We start from the raw sequence: 20,082 nt of genomic DNA, 5'->3' as shown, positions 1-20,082 counted from the left end.
AAAGCCCACAGCACACTGGCTGTGGCTAAAGCTAGAGCCTGAAAGGCTTCTTTGTCTTTCTGGTCAATGCAAGCCTATTCAACAGCGCGATATATAGCAGAAAGAAAGTGAGGGTGGGAGGAAGAAGAGTCCTGTCTCTTTAGGGGACGTCTCCTCAGCTGCCAAGCTGCGAGGAGAGAGCGAGGGGACTCTCGCATGAACACAGAGCCGCTTTCCGAGCGGCCCGTAACCATTGTCTGCAAACAAACGCCGACTGAAAGGCCGTGCTCTGCTCGCGCCCAGCCTTCCTCCACCAAGGGACACACATTCCAGGAACTGGACATCTAGTTCCCAAAGAGCCTCCAAGTGCAATATAAATAGTAAGCTATAGAAAATAAACCCCCCATTTCTGAAAGTCCGCTTGCTTTTCTGCAATCCCTTCCTCCCAACAATGAGCTATTGTTCCATTCCTGGTACTGAGGAAATGTTTGTGTTCCTTCTCCGGGTCCTTTACATATAGAGACCTGCTCCTCATTTTGGGATAGTCACCCAACACGCTACAAAGCGCCCAAGCCCTTCACAGGTCAAGATAAAATAAATTTAATATCGATTTCACCAAATTAAATGAACATCCCTCCTCCTTGTTTTCTTAGCGTTACCTTAAAAACTCAGCAGAGCTCAACCAAAATACCTAGAAAAGGTCAAAGGAGGAGGGTCCCAGTTGATACTGGTGGGCCATTTAACACGGCCACACAGGACCACTGGTTTGAAACACAGAGTGATGAAGGCGAGCACTATCTCAAAGGGACTGACACTTGCTGGGGGATATTTCTTCTCCCACATGTTGAAATACGGGTACACGCCAGCTCCCCGCCTTGGCCACGCAGCCACAAGTCCATGAGGCTGGGACCTCAAGGTGGTTTAAGACTCAGCCGTCACATACCTTCTTGTGAACGGCATGTCCCAAGCAACAAAAATACTCTGCTGTAAAAACCATGGGCAGTGAACGCACGTACGTCCAGGCTCGTTCCTCGCCGCCAAACCGGGCACTCGTTGCACAGGGAGCCCGCGGCAGAAGAGCAGGGTTTGAACTCTCCCCATTGCTGAAAGCTTGACCGCTGCAGAGCCAAGATTTTGATGCTGGCAGGGATGCTGCAGAGCGCCTCACGTGTAACCGTACAAAGGAAACACTTAAGCGAGAAAAAAATCCCAATAAACTGCGTATTTCCACTCCTTTAACATTTATTCTCCTAACCGTAGGATGGAAAGGGACAGGACGGCAATCGCCGAATGGACCCGCTACAGGAGAGGGACATGTCTCGCACGGTTCACGCGCAGGATGCACGCAGACCCGCTCCAGGGAAACCTAAGCACAGGCAGGCTCCATTGTCCTACAGTCTTTAGATAGCCACACCAAAGACAAAATTGGTAAAATCCCACCTTTTTGCACCAAACAGGCCAACCCATACTGCTGCACTTAAGCACTTCGCTTTCGAGCGCCCCGTATCTATTTTTTGGAGATGGCCAAGGGGCAAGAAATTTCTTCATAAAAAGCAGCCAACTCATTTATTTGCCTTAAAAACGAGGGGGCTCTGGCACGGTTCCCACGCAGGATGCACGCAGACCCGCTCCAAGGGAACCCCAGCACACGCAGGCTCCATTGTCCGACAGCAGCCTGACTTCAGATAACCACGGGAAAGGCAAAAGTTAGTAAAATCCCGTCTTTTTTGCACCACCAAGCAGGCCAACCCATGCTGCTGCACTTAAAGCACTTCACTTTTGGGGACCCCGCATCTATTTTTGGAGATGGCTGAGGGGCAAGAAATGTCTTTATAAAAAGCAGCCAACTAATTTATTTGCCTTAAACACAAGGGCTTCTTAATTGCAATCACAGCAATAACTTCTGCAAGAACAGCTTGTAAAGATAAAGAACTTTTTTCCCCCCGTGTCGTAGCTAGACTAGAAGGGAGTAAAACTCCGCCATTGCCACAGTTTTAATTAAATTTGATTGATAGCCCATTACATAAGCATGCACAAAACCACAGTTCGCACAGGATGCTATTTCCTTTCAGGTTTTTCAATGCAGAAAGGACTCCCGCTCTTAACCGTTAAGATAAAGATCTTTTTAGATGTGCTGATCTGTTGCTTCATTGGAAAATGGTGGAAGATCTCATTAAAAATAGCCAGCTGTGCAAAAAAAAAAAAAAAGAAAAAAAAAGTTACTGTTCTTGAGGCATCCCGGCGTGCCTCCAGAGGGAGAATCCGCTCGAGCAGACCGGGCTGGAAGCCCCCGGAGCAGGACCCCGCCGGACCCCCGGCTGCACAAAGGGACACTGGGGACAGGCACCCGCTCCCCTCCTTCCACCGCAGGAAGGATTGTTTTGCCTCCTTTGTTTCTTCGCAGGTGGGGAACAGCGACGTCAAGCCGGTGGCTCGGAAAGCGGGGAAGAGGAACTTAACCCAAAACCCTCTTGCGCTGCAAAGAGCGGAGTGTCTGTGCCTGCTGCAGAAGTGGCATTTCACACCATGCTCTTGTACAACCTCTTCCCCCCCCGCCCCTTTTTTTTTTTTTTTAAATACTCTCAGGTCCAACTGTCCATTTACTAAAACACACTCCAAGGAGGCGAGAAAGAACAAAAAAAAAAAAAAAAAAAGAAAAGGCAGGAAAAGCACCAAAAGAAAGTTACCCGGCATAAATTCAGGTAATTCGCTGAAACTCCAGCGAAGGCAGCAGCTGCTACAACACGCAAGCTTGAAACCAAAGTCTAAAGCAATGTGGAAACAGAGAAGAAACAAAGAAACACCGTCCATAAAACGCTGGTTTTTGACCGGCAATCACTTGGGCTTCAATTTGGAGCTCTGGCATCATAAACAGAGATGGTATAGAGATGGTACAGAGATAGGAAATTCTCTTTCACCTTCCTAACTGTAAATTAGAGACTGCCGCGTTGATGATTAAGAACAAAACATCGCAGGATAAGTTTTATTTATTTAAATAAAACCTCTTTACTCCAAAGCTTTAAAGTTACCACCGTAGACAGGGGAACGTCAACAACGTCTGCATGAAAGTACACTCTGTTTTCAGGTAAATCAAGACATAAATATTTGTTCTACTTAATTCGGCTTTGTGCAGGCCAGAAGGACTGATCAAAGATAACACGCATTTAGAGCTGCAATTATGAAATGCCAGCATTTAGAAATCAAACAATCTATAATAAAAGTTTCTCAATAACACAACTAAGGGGGGGGGGGGGAGAGAGAAAAAAAAAAAAAGCAGTTGTTCTCGCATACGCTATTACAAGCTACATGAGAGCTATGCGACGCTGCTTATACCTGAATGTTCACGTGAAAAAAAAAGATTAAGACCTAAGAAAAGCCCGATAGAGAACCTCATTGGGTTTATTCAGGCCAGTAAAAGAGCTGCCAAGTGTAGCTGCCACAGAGCGGGTAGATTTAAATCCCAGATGCGGGGCTCTCTGCTACTTTCGGTGTGAACCTCGACACCCCGGCAGATAAACAGGCTTTAAGGGACGAACAACACCTCCAAAAGATGCGTCAACCCAACGAGCCTCTTCACAGTACCGTCAGTAAAGGTTTCCTGGCTTTATGTTCCTCGCCTCTACTGAGCCATAGACTGCAAAAAGGACTATGTAAGTTTTTGATATAGAGACGTTTCGCAGCTGCCTGAGTCAGCTCCTGGGTTGGGATGCTCTTAAAACATCATCCTGTCCCGTAAAAAGACCACAGAAACCTCGCACGCTCTTTTCCCCGGACAGGGAAAACGAGAGAGTGCCCTCCCCGATTCTACCTACCTGCCTAACGTTTAAACCACGTGGCGTTTGAGGTCTCTCACGGGCAACTTGACAGCAGCGACCACTCCTAAGCTGTGGTTACGCTGACAGAACAGCCCCGAAACCAAAACCTACGGGTGGACATCCTGGAACACAGCAAAGACAAGCCCTGCCCGGGAATAATGCTTAAAATGTCACAATTCCAGCTTACGGTTAAATAACGACTCGTTTGAAGGCACCACGAGCTGAACTCCATGCAAGCTTTGGCCTTTTCCTGCCCACGTTGACACCAAAGGTTTCTACGGGGAAGCTGGTATTATCGCTAGACACAACCAAATGACACTATTGTGGAGCGCTTGCCAGGCGCGCGTACGGCTGATTTTTACATTTTGGGCAACCACTTTTGGGTCCCTGGAAGAACTATGTTGTTGCAACTTCCCTGTTCTTAAGAAGAATTTAGCAAGTCAGGTGCTCTGATCCTCTCTGCCGCCAGGGCGTGCCGACAAGGTAAGGAAGCTCCTTTAAAACACCCCGGATTCATTCGCCTCCTGCGCGCGAGACCCTACTTTCCTCCGCTCCAGCCCTTTGCAATCAGGTTTCTCTTGGACAACAGGGATCGGCAAAACAGCCTCAGCAATATAAAGACTGCGCTGCTTCTCCAGGACAACCCCTGAGCATTGGGCTAACTTGGAGAAAGCCTTCACGCTGATCTTAAAACCGTTTGATTTCTTGGTAATTCACCAATAAAGTCTTTTCGAAAGATACAGCCTTCAGTCCCTAAAGGGGCTCCAGGAAAGCTGGGGAGGGACTCTGGAGAAGGGAGGGGAGCCATGGGACGAGGGGGAATGGTTTTAAGCCAAAAGAGGGGAGACTTAGATGAGATCTCAGGCAGAAATTCTTGGCTGTGAGGGTGGTGAGCCCCTGGCCCAGGTTGCCCAGAGAAGCTGTGGCTGCCCCATCCCTGGAGGGGTTCAAGGCCAGGTTGGACGGGGCTTGGAGCAACCTGGGCTGGTGGGAGGTGTCCCTGCCCAGGGCAGGGGGTGGCACTGGGTGGGCTTTAAGGTCCCTTCCAGCCCAAACCATTCTGTGATTCTATGCCTGGATTCGGGACCCCCAGATTAAGTGTATTTTCCACCTCTTGTAATTCCTCCTGGTCCAAAGCTATTGCTTAGACTTTAATCCAGATAAAACCTACTGTTTTCCTGAGCTGAAGATCGAAAGCTCACCACAAAGAAACAGTTTTGTTCTCACCTTTAGGCGAGAGCAAACACACAGCCAAACATCAGCTCCAACGCACATCTCTTGCAAGACGGCAAAGGATGGTTTTCCAGCTCGGTGGTGAGAGCAAAGGTCTCGATTTTCACAAATACCGCTCCCCTCGAGGCACTCCACCGAAGCCAGCACACGTAAAAAGCCCAGGACCCCGTGCTTTCAAGCACGAATGACTTTCTGACACCACAACAGCTAAAGCACCTGCATCTCATCCACATCCTGAAGGTATTTCATACCTGCGCTTTTTTCTTCCAAGACATCCAAGAGCTAAAAGGTGATTAAGTGTTCAGGGACTCCCCAGGCTCCTTCCCAACACAATTCCAAATAATTCTTGCACACAACAGGAGCTACGTCCCGCCATCAATACCACCACGGTGTTTCTAATCGCATCTTTGAGCTGTATTTTGGGTAGCAACCCTCAGTGCAAATTCCTTTGCTCCCAACTGCCAAGTTTTGGCACAACACATTTAATAAGGGAGGCGTTAATGGGATGAAGTCACAAAAACTGGAGAAGATCAACTCCGTCAAAGGGCATTTTGATCTGTCTGCCTTCAGAGCAATGGTATAGACAACTCGGGGAGTGGCACATACCGATCCCCATCTAAAAATAACTGGATTACAGAAATGACAGTCAATTCTAACTCCATTATTCACATCTTCATCAAATCTAATGTCGAGTATATTTCTGACTCAACCCGCCTCAAGTGACTACTCGAAGGCTGATCTCTCAAAGCCTTTTTTCAGGGTAGAGGAGATTCTTCTACAGCCTTAACATACCAACGAGCAGGTAGAACATGAAAATTATTATCTACAAAGCTTTTTCTTTCCAAAAATATTTGGCAAAGCACTGGATTATTTTTTTTTTGTCTGTTTCATATAAACATGATGTAAAACATTAAAACAAAGTCTCAAAATGCCCTTCAGCAACTAAAAACGAACTGCGCTCAGAGGGAAGAAACCACCTTGAACAAGGCATTTCTCAGCATGGTGCAGCAAGAAAAGAGTCCTTTGGATACCGTTAACCACATTTATTTTTGCAATTAACTACAACAGAAGGGGGGAAAAAAAAAATCCGTTACCTGAAAAGGAGAGATATCTTAACACCGCTTTCTTCTACAAAGTTCTTCTAGACCAGCCTCTGGCTACCAAGCATTTGGTAAGTGTTAAAAAACATATTTACGTAAGAGCAGAGAAATGGTATTGTAGCTCCCAAGAACCCCGCAAGCACGGACGTTAGAGGCGACTCTGTGGCCTGTAAACCTCCCTACGGCGAGGATGAACGCAAAAAAGCTGCCAAAAAACTGCTCCAGCTGGGGCTCGCTGGAGACATTTCTGCCCCGGCCGATAACCACCGCCACCACTGACAAAGCTAACCACACCTCCCGCTCTTCTCGGCTTAAAAACCATCCTGTTCCTCCCTAACCAGCTTTGGTAAAGGGATCCTTGTTTAAAGCGTTTAAAGGTGGAAGCGAATGGAAGGGTTGGGAGAAGAGGAGACGGGCTAGGAAAATGTCCTGGGTCACTTAACTTCATCAAGGGAGGCCACTGAGCAAACTAATGGCGACCGTCACCAGGGCAGACGGAAGATGCTCATCCCAGACGGGCAGCAGTTCAGAGGCGGTCAGGAGCATCGCTCCCAGCTAACGTGGGACGTCTTCAGAGTGGAGAAACTACATCATTCAAGAAACTAAGATGGAAGCAGGGGGCGGGGGGGGCGCAAATGCAGGAATCTTTAATAGGAGATAAGCATTCAGAGGGAAACATCACACCCACAAAAGCCCCAAGCAGCGGCCATGAAGAGGTGGGGGAACACAGGGAAATCCAACACTTGGGACGATTGCCTTATTTTCCTTCATCACGTTTTGATTTTGAAAGGGGGGGGAGGGAGAAATTAAAAAAAAAAATACCAGTAGCCTTACCCTGAATAGCAGCTATGAGACTAAGACTAAGCAAATGTCTTGGTAAATGCTGTAAAAATAAACAAAGCAACAAGCAAAGCAAGCAAGCCAGCTTGACGGAGAGCACACAGGAGCCATCGGGAGGAGACAGCCCCGGAGAACAAGGATTTGATCTCCTATTTGGCCAAGCAACACATACCAGCCCACTCCTCTCCGCAGTTACTTTAGCTTTTGGTCTGTTCCCAAACTAACAGGTACGGTTCTTTGGCTCTCCTCCACACCTTTGGTTGCATCAGATACCTGTGCACACCGAGTTTGGCAGAGAAAATAGCATTTTTAATAAAATGCCAGAAACAAGACAGCAGAGCTAAAGCCGTACCCATCCTCTCTACCTTTCACATTCTGTAATGCAACTGCTGATATAACATTTATCGCCAAATACTTCTGTATTTCAATCATTGACCTTAAAACAATTCACACCACAACATCCAAGACACAGAGTCTCTCACACGAACTGAATGACACTTCAAAGAAAACAAATATCCCCAAATTCAGCCTACTTCTCTCCCCTGATTAGCAGCTGAAACACCAGTTCCTGGCCCGATACCAGCTCTCGGAGCGGCTCTGACCTGCTCAAGACACTCTTCGTGTGCCGGGGTCCAGGCTGCGGAGCATGGCGTCGCTGGGGAGGAGAGCTTCCCCCAGCAATTCCTCTATCCCAGCAGCCTCACCAGGAAGAGAAGACTGGGATCGTTTGCTTTGTGGGTTTGGTTGGTTGATTGTTGTTTTTTTTTTTCCTTCCTTCACAACAGTTACTTAACACACACACAGTTATTTCTACACTGAGCTTATGCTGCAAACACATAACCAGTTAAGACCATTAAAGTCCAAGCAGAGAAAGCGGAGAAGGCCAGATGACATAACTGAAAAGACGCACAGGTGAAGGCAGAGGAGGACACCCATCTCATGGCAGAGGAAGGTTACCAAGCTTTTACTCAGCCTTTATTCAGCTTACAGCCTGAAAATGTCCACGTGGGTATTACAGCCTACCTTCCCTCATACTGAATTCATACATTAAACCATATGTCTCCAGCTTCCCTTTAGCACCAGCAATTATCCCCATCTGGGGGCATGTTGTCACAAGACTGGGGGGGAAAAAAAAAAAAAAAAAAAAAAGAGTTCCCAATGCAGACACAACTACTACAGCACTCGTTCGTGGCAATTTTCACCCCAGAGTCTAAATTTCTGTGATGCACTAAAAAACAGCTTGCTTATTTTTATCTTCCTATGCACGCCATTAACTCAGAACTCCCCCAGCCCACTTACCTCAAACTTCGTACCCTAAAAAAAAAAAAAAAAAAAAAAAAAAATCACAAATAAGCTACTATAGCTGACAAGGCTACAACCCACGCACGCCTCTTCTCCACAGGGACGGCGGTTGTCGCATCCCTGGGGGTTTGGGACCCTCCAGCAGCAACCATCTATTTCCAAGCCAGGCTTTGTAGCCGTGTGATAAGCATGAATATCAAACAGCCTAGGAGTTTACCATCTCATTCACTCGGCCACGTTTCCTACCGTGTCTCTAATACTGCATGCTGTGACTTCATGGGAAAATGTAATGCTCTGCTGGTCAATCTGTCAGGAAGCGGTCGCGGTGACAGCAGTGCTGTCACCCAGACTGATGGTCCTTCCGTCAGCCGAGCAACGGATTCTACGAGTACGCTTCTCAAGAGCATTAATGCTCGTTTCGACTCCCAACTCTGTTAAGGCCTCACCATTTCCCCCCTACGATCTTTATTTCGGCACTTTATCAAAATGAAATGAAATCGTTAAGTACCCTCTTGCCACATGCGGAGGTTAAGGCTTCTCCCGAGTTAAAATCTCCTGTCATACAAAATGAAATCCCGAAAAAGCAGGTGTCTCGGGAAGACAGCATGGCGTGTCTTACACTGCTGCAAAAACCCCCTAGTTCACAGAGGGATACAGGCTGGACAGGAGCTCTGGGTCTCCTCGGTCCAATCCTCCACACGTTCAATTTTCCCTCATAAGGGCTCTCAGTTGCACACTTTACACACACCTCCACAGGGTGCTTGAAGAAAAAGAGTAATAGCAACAATATATTTATCCCAGATGAGCCTGAATATGAGCAGTAAATTAGTCTGCGAGCATTTCTCATTTAAAAGAAACGCTGGTTTGACTTCCATTAGCTCTGCCTGTTGAATTTGGGCCACTAACACAGAGGTAAAACACGGAGGGAAGGCGGCATCTGCCGCGCGTGGCCAGCAAGGAAGGTTTCCAAGCACACGTATGGCACAAAGCGGCCTCTGAAGCAATGCTACACAGCTGAACCAACACGCAGGTAGAAGTCGGCGAAGATGTACCTGATCTGCCATCCCAGATGGGAAAGAAGGGAATTTCAGGACTTGTCCCTGCCTTCTCCTTGCTCGGGACCGTTTGCACCGAGGGGTCACCGAGCACCGCAGCAGGCAGGACCGCTCCTTGCCTGGTTAGTGAAAAACCCCGATTTTGCTGGTTTCAGACTGCACGGAAACTGCCGTTATCGCTCTATTCGTAGCAGGTCTTCAAAGATTATGAACTTCTCAACGTTACCCAACCACTTGGCTTTCATCGTCACCATGGCAACGAGTGACATCACCTGTTAAAACACGAATGCACCGCAGACCACGTTGGTCCCCAGTGCTAGTTTAGCAGCCTTTTATCAGATTAACCATAACCAAGACAAACACTAAGGTATGGGGAGGAGAGGAAGAGAAGACTAAGAAAATTACTTGTTCCACTACGAAAGCACTGAGTTTGGTCTTAAACACTGATGTTTTCCTACACTTCAGAAGGGGAATGGACCAAATCAAACATTTTAAGTTATCCCTCGTGCAGAGCATCTCTGGTGTTATTTGGGGCTGCAGCGCAAGCAGCCCGCAGACACGCAATTACCCAGTTCACCAACTTAACTGGTCAAAACACACTTCCACTTTTTCCTTTGCGATTGATTCGGAGACATTTTTGACCCACCTGCAGCAACTGCGGGTGCTACAGGTCTTTTATGTCCCCTATTCCTGAGGAAAAACACTCTCTTAAGCGCAACATAACAAAAACATAGATGCAGACAGACCACAATAAAAAGCAACCTGAGCCTGACGAGTGAACTCTCCTCCTTGGAGAAAGTATTTTCAACCTTCTCCTCGCGGAGGTGGAAGTTCAGCAGGCTTCTCCAACATCTTCCAAACCCTCACTGACCCTTTAGCACTTCAGCTCAACCAGCGAGACCTCAAACTCCCTGATGGAGCCCAAGTGTTATCCCTGCTTTCAACACTTCCCGGCTTGGCTGCGTTTTTCCCCCAACAAACTCCTTTAAGACAGCAAGACCGACCTGCGTTGCCAACGGAGAAGCAGCTCTCCACCCCCTCTTCGGCGCTCTCCCGCTCCCATGTTTTACTGCTGTGCTCCAGTTTCTTTCTACACGCCCTTCACAGGTTGATTAATACTCATCTTGGATGATCAGATGTCTAGTAATTCAGGCTTTTACACCGCTCCGCGCCGTAATTCTCATTAAGGCACAGACGTTTTACTCGAAAGCTTTTTGCTGACTGTTCCCACTCCTGGCATCCAGGCCATTCAATGAGACATTCTGGACAGAGGTCCCGGCTATAAAATTCACATGTTCTTCGGCTGCCAGAATGGGAATTTGGTGACAGTACAATTCATTCATTTACTTAATGATCTTAATGTCAGCCTGAGTGGATAAAGTGTGCTTTGGCTTCAGCAAGCGGCGATGGGGACCGTGCCAAGTGCCGGAACAATTGTTTCGGTGAACGCCTGCAATGCCAGGTACCGCTGCCACAGACACTGCAACAAAACAGGAAGTTTTCTGGGGGAGAATGGGAACCATTTCAGGTCAAACTCGGTGCACAACCTCCGAACTAAATATTTAAACATAAAGTGCTCTATCTGTGCAGATGAACTTTTTTTTAAATTTAAAAAAGTGTTCGGGAAACGTAATCAATACAATTAAGTTGCACAGCTTAAGCTCATCGAAAATTACGCTTTGCGATATTTCCGGATCAACAAAAACTAGATCTTTTTTTTTTCTTTTGAAGACACAGACACAAAAGCACTTTGAAATCTACTTTAAAACGCAACGCTGAAGGAAAACATAAGACCCGAGTTGTACAGACAGGCTGACAGTCGAATTATTTGCACTTTGCAAATCTAGAATACAAAACACAGAGTCCAGAGAAGTGAAGTATTTGAAGAGAGACCATCCGGTGACGAGTATTTGTACCTGCGTAAGCACCGGCAAGAAAGGGCGGCGCAAACCGAAGCCAGCTTTATATTCTACAGAGAGATGAAGTCGGAAGATGCCTCACCAGCTCAAGGAACAGTACATCCAGAAGAGCCGTCTACACAAACTTCGCTGTGCTAAAACCGGGCATCGATCACCAACTGCTGAAATCCCTTTCCCAGCGTCCTCCGCAGTCCGAGACGCACCACAAATTTCACATTAAAAGCCACAACAAACATGCTTTAAATGCTTTTTGAGTTCAGTTCTTGACTTCCCCCCCAGATAAGTGGTACAGGTTATCTACCCTCGGCTATAGCACCCTGCCGAGTTCCCTTTCAAACATAACACAGACATTGAGTCTCTCCAAATTCACCGGCTGCACGCTGCAAAAACAAAGTGCCCGGTGCCAAGCCTCAGGCACCCTGTACATCATCACAACGCAGAGTTCGAGACTTACAGAAAGTTTTCAGACCGGATTTCATTCTGAATTTCACGTCGGACTTGATGGTCCTGTAGAACACCTCGTGACAGTCCACGGACAGCAGGGCTGGGTCTCGCCGCTTAGTAGAAATGCACTTTTTTTTTTTTTTTTTTTAATATTTCCTCAGGATGTTCGGAGCCTTTCAAAGACAGTGGATGACTAAAAAAACCCAAAGCTGTAAGTAGTATCACTAAAAAAAAAAAAACAGCACTTTTCCTTTGATGCTTGTAGGAAGAGTCTCCTGCTTAGCCTGAAAAGACCGAAGACTCCTGTCATTTTTGCTTTTCGGCGAAAGAACAAAATCAGACCAGAAAAATGCCTGTTTCAAGGCACAGTAACTTCTACGACTTCTTAATAACGCATAAAAGAGGGAAATCTCTTTTTCAGACCACCATTACCGCAGCCATAGCATTAGTTCAAATGGATTTTCAAACGCCACCAGCAACACAGACATTTAAATCAGACCACTCTTAGTAACTCAGTAACTCCCTGCACAGTCACTCTCACGTGTAAATCAAACCGAAACACAAACAAATACACAATCATCATCTCACAACTGGAAAAAGAGAGAATCCGTGCAACGTTCATCAGTTTCCACCTCCCAAAAGCTTTCCAAACTCAGGAAAACCCGCATTATTTAAGATCTTTAACTGCATTAACTCTTCCTCGCTCGGTGTTTTCACAGCATCGAGAGCAAACTCAAAGATCGGCAGCGAGATTTCTTTTCCTACCACCCCGAGGATGCACCACGTCAAGTCCGTTCCTCTGATAAAAGCACAGATAGTCTTCGTGTTTCTGACTTTTTAGAGTAATTCCCATGCAGATACTCTTACTCCAGAGGATGAGTCTCATTCCTGCCGAGTTCAGCCGCCTGGAACGGAGCAGCTGCCCCGTGCATCTCGACAAGTCCCAGCCCATTTCAACACTTTGCCGACGGTTTTGGAGAACGCTACCGGTATCGGTCGAGGACTGGCTATGTTTTTCTTTCAAGATGCACGTTTTAGAAGCCACTTTGCTTTTCTTCGGGAATATTTAAAGCTCTAGAAATATTTTAACTCTCATCCAGACAAAGGATACACAAAGGTGGTACAACCAACAGCAGAAACGCATTATTTCTGGTAGCAGAAACCTGATACGATCTCGGTGTGGGAAACTCGTCCTTTTCTCTTCACCTCAGATGACTACACAGCAAACCAAGGTAAAAAACAATTCTTCAGGTACAAACAGAATAGGGAGCACGTAATTTTCCTTTCAGGAAAGAAAAAAAAAACCTGCTGTCCCATTAACCTAGTTACATGCCCAACAGCAATTTGACTCAGGTCCCATCAGCAACAGCGTGCCATCACCTACTACGAAGGGAGAGAGCGTGTTCTGGGACATCTTCCAAACGTATATAATAAAACATAAGAATAACATGCACTAGAAAATTTCACTAGCCTAAAAGCTCATTTTGCTCTCCTCCCTTTGATCCTTTCCTTTTTTAAGAACCCATTCTATTTTCTTCTTCCAGCTGTTCCACATCATCATTTCCTATTTGGGAGGCAAAACCAAGTCCGCCGTTTGGAAAGGAAAGCTGTACACAGGAGAGGTTCTTGGAATTACCAACAAGTGTACACCACAGTACCATGTGAAGTCATATCAACAACATTCCCTTAAAAAAAAAAAAAAGAAAAATTAATTCCCCTGGTTCCCCCAGACCATGGGGCACACAACTCCTCCACCCACGTCCTCATGCCCTGTAACAAACGCCCATTTTCTCTTTCCCATTCATTCCAGAAAAGCCTTTGCAATAGCTAGCAGACACAGTCAAGCCACAGATAAAGTTCCCTACTAAAGAAATGCCTGTAAAACAGTGATACTACCCATCTATAATTCCCCAGAGTAAAAATTCCAGCAACTCTAATCATATTAGCGGATTTACACACAACTAAACTTGACAGTTGACTAGCCCTGAAATTGCCAGATTAGGGAGAGAAAGAAAATATAGGTTACCTACGACTTCTAAAGAGGGATCTTCACTGCTCAACTCTTACTACGGAACAAAAATGGAGCAAACGCAGCAGCTCGACACATCCCAGCATTTGCTAATGACAGGAAAGAGCCTTTCACCCCAAGAGGGTGGACAAAACCCATAACACACAGATGAAAGTCCTTCTACGTCCCGATATCTAAAACGGAGGTTTTTTGTTCTAAGCCTCCTGTTACTCTCTCACCGGCTTCTTACCATACTATAGACAAAAAACACAAACTGTGCTCCAAAAATCAATACTTCACATTAAAAACATATATATTTAAATGGCTAAAGCAACCTTCTCCCGCAGACTTCGGCCAGAGAACGTTACACAGTCATGTCTTCAGATATGAGAAGAAAATAAGCCATCTGAAATCACAGCTTTGGAAGAATGCTTTTCTCCAAGACATTCCACCACAAAAATCTTACAAAGTTGGTAAAGTGACATATCTGCGCTATAACATGATTAGCTTTTGTCATTAAATAAATTAAAGCTACTTCTGCTTGAAAGAACGCTAAGATATGCCAAGGTTGGGGACATCAACAGGGGAGATGGCAGAGAGGTCTAAAAGCACTTAATTTTTTGGCAATACTCTCACAAACGCGTGCCCGTTCCTCCCCTGCAGAAAAGCCACTACCACGGAGCGGCAGGGAAAGTCTCCGCATTTCCAAAGCTTCTCTCCTGCTGCATACCCTCCCCAGATGTAGGGTCTCCACGGCTTCAGACACTCCTACATGGAACACTTCTCAGGGAACGCTGCTGCCCCTTCTTCCCCTTCAGCCAGCCGCGACTTCAGAAAGCTCATTCCTGAACTCAAAGAACCAGAGAGTGAGGAACACCTCTGATCTCAGCCCCGTTCCTCCCCTCCTTCCCACCTCTCACCACTCCTTCCCTTTCATGACTGCAACGCTCCGAACGCCCTTCCTCACGAGCAGCTGCCGCCGGCATCTGGAAGAGGACTTCTGACCGTGTTCGCCTCTTAGTTCCAGGTCAACGTAAAAGCCGCCCAGAAGACAGAGGCGATCCAGCCGAGGCGCAGGGAGGCACGGCGCTTTGCACCACAGACACCATCACGCTCTTCACGCTGACTTCCTAATCCCTGGGTCCTCATCTTCAAAGTCATCAAGAGATAAACCCCGGAGAGCACATAGAGACGCTGCATCACATACTCCGGAAAAAAGCCACTCGCAATGGAAGCAAGCGGGGAGGGACGATGGCGTTGGCTCACAACTCCCAGAGGGTATCGCAGCAACCCAGAGACCCTGATCCTTCAGCGCACGCTGAAGATGTTCTCCTCGGAGAAATTCTTGGGCACTTTCTCTTCCAGCTCAACTCTTTGCTCACTAAGACTGAAAACCCCACGCACTCAAATCCACCTCAACGGTCTTAGTTTAACTAGAAGATTACCAACGCAGGCCTACTCCAGCAGCATGGCCTGGCCCCCATCCAAACTCTGGGTGAGCGCTGCCAGAACCTCACCCCGACTTCACACAGTCTCTTCCATTCCTGAAAGCCATCCTGGATTTCTTGCCATTCTCCTGGGCTTTTGGGAAGCCGCTCGCATCCAGAAGATGCCACCCAACAGAGCAGGAACCAGCACGCCGCTTTCTGAAAGGGACTACAGCACAGTTAGCTAAAGCAACTCAGGAAAAACTAAAAGAGACACTCGATTACCAAGGCAACTTTAGAAAAACCCAGGTTTCCACGCACAGCGATGATGTACTTCACACAAAAAGCCCCCAAACGCTGACCCTTCCTCTCCGCTTCTCAGAAACGGAATTAAAGCGGGGGAAGAGGAGACAGATTTTAAATGACCGCCTGTTAAAGCCCATCCTGAACCTGCCGCGATTGCCCCGCTGCAACAACCTGAAAAATACCCGGGCCCAGAGCTACCCAACCCCACGCCGAAACAGCGACGGCGATCTATTAAGGTCAAGTTTACTGGTGCCTGCACAGAGACCATCAACAACCAGGAAGCTGAACTCCCTCCAAACGCAAGGAAGTTTGGAAAAGAAAACAAAAACCTACTGCCACCAGCCCAGAGCCCAAGATGGCTCTACTTTGGCTCCGAGGAAGAGCATTACATTAACCCTGAAGAGCCAGCAGACACACCACGTTACCCAAGTTCAACCCAAATCAATCCGTTTGTCCTTTCTAGCGCAATGTTTGCCCATGTCTGGGCTGGGAAGAAACTGGTGACCTAATTATATTGATCCACAAAATTTATTCACAGCGTGGGGACTTTTTAAAGAACAGCTTATTATAACACACACCAAAAAATACTCCACTCTTCAGCGGGAGCATGAGGGAGAGTCAAGAAACACGGTGTCGTTTAGCACGCAGGTTAAAAGCACAAAGGTCTGCGGTGAGGTTCAGCCCGGAGCGTACCTTCATGAGTCTACATTTTTATGGAAGAAGTCTCGCTACGGAACGATCGACTTCATCTGGAACTCATTCCTCGGAGGCACTCTGAAAGCCAAAGCAAAGGTGGGCAGGTGGGGATTTATTGTTGATAACATCCCTCCGTGTGTCACTTTGCGGCCACAGTTACACCCTCCCTCGCCCAGCCCTCCCAAAGGAGGGTCGGAAACGGAGGATTTGTCCACACTGACAACTTCTGAGCACAATTTCTTCCCCAAATCAGGTCTGACTGAAGACTCATTGAACACTCACCACTACCAGAGCCACAACGTTATCCCAACTTACTTTTCCACAGAAAATTTGCCTTCTTGAAGCCACTGTGTCAAGGAAACTTTTCAAAGCTCTGTCTTGTCAGCAGCTCCAGTAACTTCCTATTCAGCACGTAACAGAACGGAACTCCCGTCAAAACATTCCTGTTCTTTGTGTCCATCACTCTCCAGATTTGCTTTCCTTCAAGAAATAATTTTTAAAGATTCCTTCTTCCCCCTGTATTTTTCTTTTCCCTGGCTAATGCCTTTCTATAACGCACATGGAGCAAGCAGCTTTTTCCTACAGCTCGTTCTCGCCCAATTCTTCTTTTTTCAATTATACAGACAGCCATTTAATTTCATGATGTATTAAGTACTAAAACCACACGTATTTCCAAAGACGCAAAGCTCACCACGCGGAAAACGTTCCAGTTTAAAAAAAAGCCCAAGTCGGAGCCTCAAATCTACCTATGACCATCTAATAATCCTTCACATCAACAAATAAACCCTGCCGCTGCCGTGAGGAGGAGACCGTGCAGCGCTCGGCTCGGAGCTGCCAGAAGAAACCTGCGACTCTTCTTTATCTGCTGTGGGGTAACGCTGTCTCAACACTCCTATCAAAACAGAGAGGGAAGAGGGGAAAAAAAAAAAAAAAAAAGAAACCAAACAGAGCTAAAAATAAGGCTGAACTCGGATGACCCTCCGCACTCCAGTAAATCAGAGATGAACTATGCTCCCCCACGCCTCGCTTTTGCGGCAGCTCTTCGCAAAGGTAACAGTTTTTATTTACTACCTGAAAGAGCGCACAAGTTTCAGCAGAGGGAAAAAAAAAAAAAAAAACAACACAAAAAAACCAGCCAGGACACCTGAACACAGCTCACCCAAAAGGTATCAAGAACACGCCGTTTGTATATATTACAAGGCCAGATTATTCAGTTTAAAAGTTAAGAGGCAGTATCAGTCAAACACAGTATGTTTTCAAAACAGGCATGGCTATAAATAAGAATTAGACTCGACCATTCTAACGTCCCCACCTTTGTAACGTCAGCTTGTCACATCTACCTAACGCTTCTCCGTTTCCTCTTGCCCTGGGCGTCAAGTTGGGTCCCGGCGATGGGACACGCGGCCACACTGTCTCCGGCTCCTTTGGGGTCTCGCCGGTTCCTTCCAAGGCTTTTTATTTTCAGGCTGTGCTCAGAGGTAAAGCCAAGCTTCATCCCCTTGCGCACGGCAAGGCGTTTTGTGACAACGCTCACCAAAACCAACAGTGTCCTCCTGTCCCGGCTATGGCAGCACGGCCGCTCCAGCAAACCACCACCAAAGCTCACCCTCAACGAGGTCGGAGAAGTCAGTCAAGTCCCTCCACGGCGCTTTTAACGATTACTCGAAAATAAAAGTGCTTTGGAAAGCCCAGCACGCTCCTGATCCCGGACCCAGGCAAACTTCATCCCTTCAACCGTCAGGCATCACGTTTCCCATTAAAAAAACAAAACAAAACAAAAAAAAAACTCTTTCCAGACAAACCAGCACCTTGCTGGGAAGATCAGCTGAGCGGGGACTCCTTAGGTGCACGCTGGCCGGCGTTCCCACCGTAACACTTGGCACATCACTCAAAACTGAGCAAAATCTCCCCTGAGCAACAGTTCCTTACCACCATCCCGCTGACTTTGCCATGACAGCACCTTCCCACTTTGGGTTTTGTTTCCCCCACACACACACAAAAATAAAGCACACGCTGGCGTTACCGAATAGCACGAGCTGGCCAAAAAAACACCCAGCGGAGAGTCCGGCCCTCCGCAGCACTCTCCAAAACCTTCAGAGGTTTTGTTGGGTTGGATTTTGTTGGTTTTTTTTTTTTTTTTTCTTTCACTTGACCCAAACAAATCTGTAACGTCAACAGTCTCATGATTTAAGCAACGTATTTGTGGTCATGGCAAGAATGATTCTTGCCGGAAGCTGAAGAAAACAATGGACCTAAACTGATTATAAAAGGGCTCGGTTTTCCCACCTCAAAAATGAAAGTGAGAGCAATAAAAATGCTTATGCACAGGGAACACATTTCTTGAAGAGCACAGACACACCACCACACAGCTGAAACAGCCCTCAGCAAAAAAAAAAAAAAAAAAAAAAAAGAAAAAAAAAGAAAAAAAAAAGAACCAAAACAAAACACTTCCACCTTAAAAATGTAAGCCGCCGCCACCGATAAATAGCAAAACACGCTCCTGCTTGTGCCCTGCACCGCACGCCCGGACTAACACGCTAGTGATATTTTCACTGAGCGTGTTTTTAACTTCATAATCCCCACCCCCCCAAAAAAACCAAAACAAAACCAAAAACAAAACAACTTTGGGGGGGTGGGGAAAGGGGGGGAAGGGGGTGGGGAGGGGAAGAAAAAAAAAGCCAATTTTCCAGGGGATGCTGTCGGAGGCTGGAAACAAAACCTCCCCCGGGCAGGCGGGCTGGCCACCCCACTTTCCTGCTGATCCCTGCAGTATTTCCCTCCTGACGTGGGGCCTAGTCGCAGCAGAGAACCCAAGACCTTTAAAAAACATTCGCAGCAGCCGCCACCGCCGGCCTCTCTTTTGTAGCAGTTGCGTGGCCGTTTTTGCCAGTGGGATATATATATATATATATTTTTTTTTATATATATATATATATGTATTTTGAGTGGGAGCCTTCTCGCCATCGCACCGAGAAAGCGGCTCGGGGCGACGGTGCCACCTGAGATTGATTTCGCCCCCCCCCCACCCCACCCCCAGCCAAGTTAAGGAAAAAAAAAAAAAAAAAAAAGAAGATATTAAATTAAATAAATAAGTCGCAGCAAAATCGGCCCCGGCTCGGGGAAATAAAATTAAAAAAAAAATAAAAAAATTAAAAAAAAAAAAAAAAAAGGGTTTAAATTCGCCTGGAAAAATAAAAACCACAAGAAAACCAAAGCACTTACCTGGGCAGGAGCGGAGGCAAAACTGAGGAGGGATTTATAATTAAAAGTTTACCCTTGGGGGTCACCGCTGCTCGGGGGGGAGGGGGTGGGGGGAAGGGGGACCCTCTGCCTTCCCCAGAGGAAAGGGGGGGGACCCCCCAAACCAGCCCGTCGGCAGAGAGGGGGGTCCCCACACCCCCCAGCAGGTGCAGCCCCCCCTTTACACGGCGGGGAAGGGGGGGGGCACACAAACACACACACACACACATAAAGGAGTGGGGACCCCCCAACCGCCACCCCCACCCCCCGCGGGCCGCCCCCTCCCCACACCCCCCCACACACCCCCCCTGGGGCTGAGGGGGCCCCCGCGGCCCCTCGCCTCCCCCCCCCCCCCCCCCCCGCCTCACCCGGGGCAAAGGATACTGCTGGGGCGGCTGGGGCGGCAAGGCCCTGATGGTGGGGTGAGGCGCCGGCGCCGGGTGAGGGGGAGCCGGGGGGGGAGGCGGCCCCGCCGCCGCTGCCGCCGCCCCGCTCCCGGGGCCGGTCCCCGCCGCCGCCGCCGCTGCCGCCGCCGCGCCGGGTTTCAAAGCCGCCTTCTGCGGTAAACTCATCGCCAAGCCGAGCCACCACCCCCCGGCGGGGAGCGGGGCCGGGGCCGGGGGGGAGCCGGGGAGCGGGCCGGGGGCCGGTGCGGCGGCCGGGGCAGCGCGGCGGGCCGGCACCGGCGCCGGTCTCCGTGACAACGCGCCTCCCGGAG

At 47.8% G+C, this 20,082-nt stretch overlaps 1 protein-coding gene and 1 long non-coding RNA gene across 24 annotated transcripts in view; both read right to left on the bottom strand.

Annotated features, from left to right (window-relative positions):
- The window catches only part of EIF4G3 (eukaryotic translation initiation factor 4 gamma 3), a 156,250-nt gene extending 136,168 nt beyond the window's left edge, over positions 1–20,082 (bottom strand). For 22 of the 23 annotated variants that reach the window (XR_012583955.1, XM_074560530.1, XM_074560536.1 and 19 more), the window contains exon 1: positions 19,749–20,082. Coding sequence is in view for 21 of the 23 variants with exons in the window: in XM_074560530.1 (XP_074416631.1) it covers positions 19,749–19,936 (188 nt within the window). In the remaining 2 variants the exon portion in view is untranslated. The remainder of the gene's footprint in view (positions 1–19,748) is intronic. The other variant, XM_074560557.1, reaches the window with a different exon arrangement.
- On the bottom strand, positions 11,071–19,678 carry LOC141732160 (uncharacterized). Its single transcript, XR_012583970.1, has 5 exons — positions 16,440–19,678; positions 16,122–16,202; positions 14,616–15,341; positions 14,426–14,540; positions 11,071–13,372 (listed from the first exon to the last, which is right to left on the bottom strand). It is a non-coding gene; the product is annotated as an uncharacterized LOC141732160 (long non-coding RNA).

This window comes from Larus michahellis, chromosome 16 (genome assembly GCF_964199755.1).
Source record: "Larus michahellis chromosome 16, bLarMic1.1, whole genome shotgun sequence".
In the NCBI taxonomy this organism is placed as follows: Eukaryota; Metazoa; Chordata; class Aves; order Charadriiformes; family Laridae; genus Larus; species Larus michahellis.
This window is presented reverse-complemented; position numbering and strand designations above follow the sequence as displayed.